This window comes from Micromys minutus (assembly GCF_963924665.1).
Source record: "Micromys minutus genome assembly, chromosome: 25".
NCBI classification, from domain to species: Eukaryota; Metazoa; Chordata; class Mammalia; order Rodentia; family Muridae; genus Micromys; species Micromys minutus.
In genome coordinates this window covers 30,076,712-30,085,115 of record NC_137960.1, presented here as the reverse complement: position 1 = coordinate 30,085,115, position 8,404 = coordinate 30,076,712, and the positions used below count along the sequence as shown (strand labels likewise).

The window sequence follows — 8,404 nt, the reverse complement described above, 5'->3', positions numbered from 1 at the left end:
CAACAGTGAAAAAGTAAATTTATAAATAGCAAAATCACAAAACAAAGTATATACATTTTATAGATTTAACTTTGAACAAATATATAATGCTCTGGGAAAAACAAGCATACCAAGAAAGAAGATACTGATATCGCAAAAGCCTTATATGTAGGCTTCTCCCACGTAAGATTCCCTTAGGTATAAATCCTTTAAAACAGTGACTTAGCAAAAATCACACCTCTTTAAATACAGTATTCTGACTTTGCCCAGCAGGGTGCAATGGTCTGTAGGTCAGGAAAGAAGGGAGCAGGCGGCTCTGTGCTTAGTTCAGATACAAGAGAACTAATGCATTTACAGAGTTTGCACACAAGTATTGCTTCAGTCATATTGTACTGATATGAACACCAACATGCTCACTGTGCCAAAATGTCTTTACCTCATCTTGCCCACTTTGGCCCCTGGCTTTTTAAATGATCGGCAAGTCAGGTACTTAAAGCCAACTGTTGTTTGAACACAATGTATTTCATGACATAGTAATGTTCCTGACTATCACATGACAAAGCTTAGGAACAACTCAAAAATGTATAAAACTGTCTTTTGTGGATTCCAGACAATTTACATTTGGGACTAAACACCAACAGTGTAATGCTCCAATTCCATGCACACAGATCAACATAATTGAAGACAGGCATTTTCCACTCGTCTGCCTTTCCTTTAAAAATCCAAAGTAAATGCACAGTAACTTTCCCAAACGATTTCTAGTGCAGCATTGATTGATACAGGATTGCCTTAAGAAACTATTTTGTACTGCAGTTGAGTAAACTGGAGAGCGAACTCGGCATAATGATTTAGATATTAATTTAGGTATAAAGAGTTAATTTAGTTATCAGGAATGTATAATACACTTGTTTAAAAAACCTGAAACAAAATTTTCAGTTAAGCAAAAATGTCACCCTAGATTTTTGCTATTCACTGAGTCAAGTTTTGTCATCTGAAGTTCCACAGCTATCCTTAGGGAGTATATGGTATCATTTACTTTGCTGTATTTAAAGGGTCCTTAGAAAATTCCAGTTAGCACTGTCCTGTTACATATGAAAGGAGCCAAATGGAATAGCATCCACTTGGCCTGTAAGAGCCTAGTAATACCCCTTTTGGGAAACACATGCTTTGGTGCTTAGATTCCAGGAAAATCAAAACTGCCTTCCATGCAATAGCTAATTAAGGTACACCACAGAAACTGGGGTTTATGCACTTGGAATTGTTCACATGAAGCCCTGAGGTTCCCGCCTTTCTCTAGGCACACACAGCCTCCCTGATCTTGTGCAGTCTTTGTCACCATCTTCTCTAGTGCCCCACATTCCACGAGTCTGACAAGCAGAGTGTCTGGGATGGATTAGTAGGCCTTCTTCTGATGCAGGCTGTGCAGGTGAGCTGCTCTCGAAGCAGTGTCGTCCAGAGGGCTCTCGCCCGAAGCCCCCACGTCCCCATTCTCATGCGTGTCCCTCACCGTCTTCTTGTTATACCCTGGGAGACAAGAACAGAAGAAATACCACATATTTCTCGCTAAAAATATGTCCAAGTTTTACAATTTTACTGAGAAAAAAAGGGTTCAGTGAAATCACGAGCAGTGACAGAAGCAGACTAGTATTTCTCTGGTCAGATTCAGTGCTCGAGGGGATCCTTTAATCTTACAGCAGACAGCAAACACCATATACACTTTAAAGTACAACCAGTAAAGCTATCTGAAAGTTGTAAAACAAGTCTATCCAGTTTTCTAAGAGGCTTAGGGTTGCCATACTAAATCATAAAATCCAACTGTATTTATATAATTATCTACTGAAGTACAAATATTTTAACTTTTATATTTTGTTTTCATGTTATTTAACTTCAGTTCATTGAACTATAATCTAGTTTGACTGCTAAACAGTCTGTTAGCAAGATGCCTAGCTAAACATTAAAATAAATTTTGGTTCATTTATTTAACATATATAATGGGGTTGTTAGTAAATATGATTGACTGTAAGACTCACTAAATAAGCTTAGGAAGATCTGTAGTAAATAATCAACAGATGAATTTTAGCTGTGCATCGTAGTACATAACTGTTATTTCAGCACTTGGGCGGCTAAGGCAGGAAGATCCCATGTTCAAGAACAGCATGGTCTACACGGTGAGTTCCTGGCCAGTCTAGGAGTCCTAGGAAGAGCTCAAACATACTAAAGACAGGCTTTCCATGATCTGAGTCACTTAACAGTGAGTACAGCATGCATTTGGCTGAGTCATAGCTCATGTTTTAAGCATTCACAGTATACATAGGTATAGAAAGTTTTCTAACCTTGGCTATAAAAAAAAAAAAAGTAAGTAACTTTTTGTTTGTTTTCGAGACAGGGTTTCTCTGTGTAGCCTTGGCTGTCCTGAACTCGCTCTGTAGACCACTCTGGCTTTGACCATAGAGAACGACCTGCCTCTGCCTCGTGAGCACTAAGATAAAAGGTTTTTGTCCCCATCCCCACCCCACCCCTGCTGTCCCACCATCATCTTGGAACAAGTTTTTCAATACCCATGACAGTAAAACGACAATGTGGCCATGGGAGAGAGCAGCTCAACACTATAGGGTTCTGATAAAAACGTGACAGCAGTCCACCCTCCATGTTCTCCCCTCGTCCGTGACAGAGTTTCACTGTATATTTCTGACTCTCTTGGAACTCACTTTGTAGACCAGGCTAGCTTCAAACTCAGTTTCCTCTGCCATGGACTTCTCAGTGCTGCTTGCTATTCATTTCTAAAAACATGTTTAACAGATTTATTTTCATCTGTGTGTGTATATACATGTGCACATGTCTAAATGCTTGCTGAGACCAGAAGGCACCAGATTCGCTGGAGCTGAAGTTACAGTAGGTTGTGAACTGCACAGTGTGGCTGCTGGGAACTCAACTCTAGTTTGCTAGAAGAGTGGCAAGTGCTTTTAACCTCTTTGACCCTAGTAACAGGCTTTACCTACACCTAGGTTTTTATTTCCTTTGTTACAAGTGCATGGAGAACCAGCTTCACAGAAGTGTGGCTGGGTGAGAGCATTTTAACTGTCTTTTCACATAACTGTCAATGTTCTTCAGAACTGCACCGAAATCCAACAACGCAGAACCTGAGGAATTATCAGCACACAGTTAATCAGTTTTCTTTACTAGCTTGTACTCTGAAGGCAAATATACACAGCCTGGTAAATTACATACAGGTCATATAAATACACTGAGTTGCCCAAGCAAGCAGCACTTCCAAAACGGACACGTTTTGCTGCACTGTGTAACAAGTCAATCAGTCCTGTGTCCATGGAGCTCTTACGAACCTCTCTTTGGGAACCAGTCAAGTTCATGGGAATTTAAGCTATGTTCTACAAAACATACTTTTCACTTAAGAGCGCATATTTCTGGGAATAAATACTCTTAGCTGTCTAAACAGACTGTAAAATTTGAAGTCGATGCTCACCTGTCTGAATAATCATTATCTGTCAGTTGTTGTTCTAAGAAGTCAGTGACCTAGCAAGGGCAGCACTTGTTAAGGCCAGCCTTGTGCAGTGTGCCGGGTCAGTGACACAGATGTACACTAATAACTGAGATGCCTGTGATGGAGACTGAGGTAGGACGACTTGTAATTCACAGTCAGCCAAGGCTATACAGTGGCATCTTGTCTCAAAAGCAAACCAAAAATAAGCAATATATTCGAGAATTAACATTTTATAAAAAATAATAAGTCTTGTAGCTTTATCCCCAAATGTCAATTTTATCTAAAAATTGTCACTGTTTCACCACAGTTTTACCAGGAAAAGCCCCTCACCCGTGTGCCTCAAGAGGTCCCGGTAACTTCCAGACACCTATGATAACTTGGGAAACATTGCTGTACCCAAAGGAAGCACTAGTACAGATCTTTCATAAATACCAAATTAAAAATCTTGAGGTTCCTATACTGCAATCTGAATACTAATCACAGACATCAATTTAACCAGTAGGCCACAGTTCCTAAGCTCTAGCCCTCGAGTTAGGAGAAGAACCTGCATCAAAATACCTGCTCTCTAAAGGGATGTGGGTTTTATTTCAGAGTCCAGAACATTTGAATCTTCTTTGTTTTTCAAGCATCTTGGCCAATATGAACTCGAGAATGTGTACACTGGTGGAACTAGTAAAACTGCAAGACTCATTCCTTTTGTTCTGTGTCATTTAACATGTTACTCAAGAACACTGAAGCTTTTACATTAAAATATCATGAATAAGACGGGCAGTGATGGCTGAACACACCTTTAACCCCAGCACTTAGGAGGCAGAGGCAGGCAAATCTCTGAGTTCAAGGCCAGCCTGGTCCCTGTCTCTAGAAACCAACAGAAAAATGTTATTAATAACCAATTCATATGTAACCAAGTTTGGAGTGAGTTTTACCTTGTAACACTTTCATTTCGCCACTGCTGTCTTTGCAAGTAGCACCAGAATTACCAGCGCCTTCTAACTCGTCAAGATACAGACGGTAGCGGTGTCCACTCTCGTCTTCGTACTCTACATTTTCATCATCAGAATCCACTTCCGGAGCCACGTAGACTACTTCAAATTCAATTTCTCCTCTCTGAGCAGGGATGGACACAGAAAGTCAAGTCACCTTGATCACAACCACAACAGAATTCTCAGTCTCTGGGAACAGGCACTGGGAGGAGGAGAGGGCAGCTCCAGCTCCTCCTCAGTGAGACCACTCCACACATCTTCTCTACGAGGGAGTTCCTTCTACGGACCATTCATTCACTTCAGACAAGGTCTCAGTGGACCAGGCTTGGCTTTGAATCCACACACAGCTGAGGATGAGCTTCAACTCATGATCCCCCTGCCTCCACATTTTAAGAGAAGGGATTACAGATATATGCCACTATCCTGGTCTGACCACAGTATTTTAAATAATGTATCAAAAATAAAAAGGATGCTCAACTATTAAATTTACAGAATCTTTGAACAAGTGTTCAGTTTAAAGACATCTTGTACTTGACAAGCATCTAGCAAATCCATTTAAGCTGATAATAAGTAAACTTGTACATAAGGGTGTCAAACAAACTTTGCTAATTCAATAAATTGCTATGACTTATTGTTCCCCACTAAGTACTTTCTCCCTTAAAATAGGAAGCTATTCGATATCCTAAGCTAACCTCTAGCTTGCCCAAGTTAGTGTGCTTCAGTTTATCCAAACTGAGATTACAAATGTGAATTTTATTATACCCAACCTCTTAGTAAGTCATAAACGTTTGTTTAAAAATTTTTTTAAACTGAGAAACAACAGTAATAATAAGGATATTTATTCAGGAATATCAGTAATTACTATATTTATTGTATAAAATTATAGCTTTTATTGACTTTGCAGAGCATCCCCATTTGTCTCTTCTCATAATGAGAGCGACAAGAACATGCAGCTTTCCCTAGAGCCTAAGCAAGCACAAGACGCTGCTGTGGCTATAGTCCTTATTCCTTTTACTACACTAGCTAGATGCAATATTTTTACTGTTCTTCTTTAATAACAACTTAATGCTCAAGTACAGAATTATAAATAATTTTAAGTTTAAAAAAAGTCTCCAAGTTGTGTAACTGTCTTTTACTGAGGTTACAGTCACCACATCCTTGTGTTTGTAACTCTAAAAATTATGGCCTGTCTTTTCTAGAAAGAAAGTCTGCTGGTTTTGAGTGTTACCCACCAAACCAATGTCTTTGGTGCCCTGCCCTCCTGCGACTACTCTTGAACAACGTGCTCTAAGCTCTGTTTTCTTTAACATTCACCATTGCCTAACTGCAGCTCCTTACCACAGCTGCCATTCACCCAGGTCTCATTCTACCCATACTGAGTCAAACTGAGCCAAGCACACACCAACTTAGGAGACCACAGCAGTATTCCTAGATCCTTCTTATCAGAGGATGAAGTGACAGATACATCACAGCAATATAGAGCTTTAGAGAAAAGATTCCTGGAAGTCGACATCTTTTAGTCACAAAATATAACAGAAAGGATCCTTAGAATTCCTGCGGCCCAGTTTTCTCACTTAATTAAGCTGGGCTGGAGAGATGGGTCAGTGGTTAAGGGCACTTGCTGCTCTTGCAGAGGATCCAGATTTGACTCCCAGCACCCACATAATTAAAAATAACGGTTTGTAAAGGTAGACGATTATGTAGCAGTCTTCAGTGAAGCTCTAAAGCAGGTCCAGCCTGAGGCTCACATGCATGTTCCCAGGGTGCCTATCACCATGGCCCACCGCAAAGCTGACACAAGACACTGCAGACTGTTTTGCCACTGTTTTTTTTTTTTTTAATCAATTTGTAACTCCATTGTATGGTTCTTAATAATTTTGTAGGTGACAATGCTGTGTCACACAGTATCACAGGTTGGAAATTAATACCAACACAAATTTCAGGCTTAATATACAAGACTTTTCTAAACAAAACAAAAACAACCATTATCACTAAGCCCTCCCTTTACTGAAGCCATTTAATTGACTCCTGGATAAAGTGAGTTACTAGAGACAGCGGATAGTCTGTAATTCACATTCGCCTACGATCATTCAACACTGGTACACGTTGTTGATGACCAAACATCTCCCTGTTCCACCAGCACTGCTCTAATTCCCTCAACTCTATTCCCAGAGGAAAACAGAGGTTGTAAGGACATGAGGTAACCAATCTGACTCTAATAAGGATCCTTATTCTCGAACTCATTTGCTATCAACTGAGCATACCCTTTGTTCTCCAGGACTTGCAGTTTAATTATTTTACTATGTGTGTTTTGCCTGCATGAATGTCTGTGCCCCTGGAAGCAACACAAAGCTTAGGATCGGTCCTGGAACTAGAATTATAAATGGCTACTGACCATGGCATGGGAGCTAGGAACTGAATGTGGATCCTCTGCAAGAGCAGCCTTAACCACTGAGCCATCAAGTCTCTCCAGCGAGCTTAATTACTTTAAATAAGAAAACTAGGCTAAAGGAATTCTAAGGATCCTTTCAGTTCATACTCTATGACTAAAATCAGGATACTCCTACGAGTTTTCCCTGACACCCTATGCTGGCAAGATGTGTCTGTCATTCATGCTGTTGATCTCGAGTACCTATCCTATTCTGAATCACACACACAGCTCCATTTCCACCATACAGACGGCGGGACTGCTGCACAGAGGACTTACATACTTTGTCCAAAGCTGAGTAGCTATAGAAAAGAGTAAATGTAACTTTTCAGCAAATATGATCAAACGACATCTATAAGCTTCAACGAATAGAAACAAGTTCTACACGAGGTTTAACGACATAAAGAGAGCTCACCTGCTGGGAAAGTATGGTTACAGCTTCTTTATGTTTTGTGTCCCTTAGGTTGACTCCATTTACTGCTAGAATAGCATCTCCAACATGCAGACCCCCACATCTGTCCGCAGGCTGTCCTGGATGGATCTCAGAGATGAGAATGGGAACACCATGCTCCTTCCCACCCTGGCAGTATCAAAGGAGGAAAGTTACTTTATATCTTATAGAATGACTGTAAGTCATCTTACACACAAGACATCTTAAAATCTCATTACAATAAACAGAGTCTCTGTAAGCATGGGTGAAATTTTATTCACTACCAAAGAGTACAATGACTAAGACCATATGGTTTTCTGAAATCATTACAGGTCCCCAAACTAAAACAGCCTAAACAACTACAATAGCCTCATTTCTTAACCATTAAGAAGACCTTATATAATAGTGTTCCACTGCACTTTGAGCCATCTTGCGGTCCCTTCCGAAGCGCTTTGGTCAAACCTAAATTATTACATATTGCAGTGTTTTGAATAAGAATGGCCCCACCTTCTCTCATTTTTTGAATGCTTAGTCCCCAGGAAATGGAACTGTTTGAACTGATTAGAAGATTAGAAGGATTTGCCGGTGTGACTGTGTCAGAATAAGTGTTACCAGAGGTGGGCTTTGAGTTTTCAAAAGCTTAACGCCAAGCCCAGTGTCTTTCTCTCTCATACGGCTGTCAGCTAGTGCCATACATGTCATGAGAAAGGACTAAACCTCTGAAACTCTAAGTGTGTCCCAGTTAAATGTTCTCTTTTATAAGAGTTGCCTTGGTCATGGTGTCTCTTCAGAGCAATAGAAGAGTGACTAAAATATGTATAATTACTTTATGTATAACCAGGATACTTTTTTATTTTTGGAGACAGGGTCTCTCTATTTGCTCTGGCTATCCTGGGACTCAGTATGTAGACCAGGGGTCTTGAACTCACAGATATCCACCTGGCTCTGCTTCCCAAATGCTGGAATTAAAGGTTTGTGAAGTCACATCAGGGTTTAACCAAGGTAAGTTTACAAAAGAAGTATTTCAGAAATACAAAAATACGTAATGTTGAAGAGATACAATAACTGGTAGCTGTCACTTTATA

General features: G+C 40.1%; 1 protein-coding gene across 2 annotated transcripts in view; it reads right to left on the bottom strand.

Moving 5' to 3' along the window:
- GOPC (golgi associated PDZ and coiled-coil motif containing) overlaps positions 1-8,404 on the bottom strand; it is a 38,662-nt gene continuing 30,258 nt past the window's right edge. For both annotated transcript variants that reach the window (XM_080938285.1, XM_080938286.1), the window contains 3 exons: positions 7,305-7,469; positions 4,405-4,585; positions 1-1,503 (listed from right to left, as the gene is read on the bottom strand). In XM_080938285.1, coding sequence (XP_080794411.1) covers positions 1,373-1,503; positions 4,405-4,585; positions 7,305-7,469 — 477 coding nt within the window. In that variant the 3' untranslated portion in view covers positions 1-1,372. The remainder of the gene's footprint in view (positions 1,504-4,404; positions 4,586-7,304; positions 7,470-8,404) is intronic.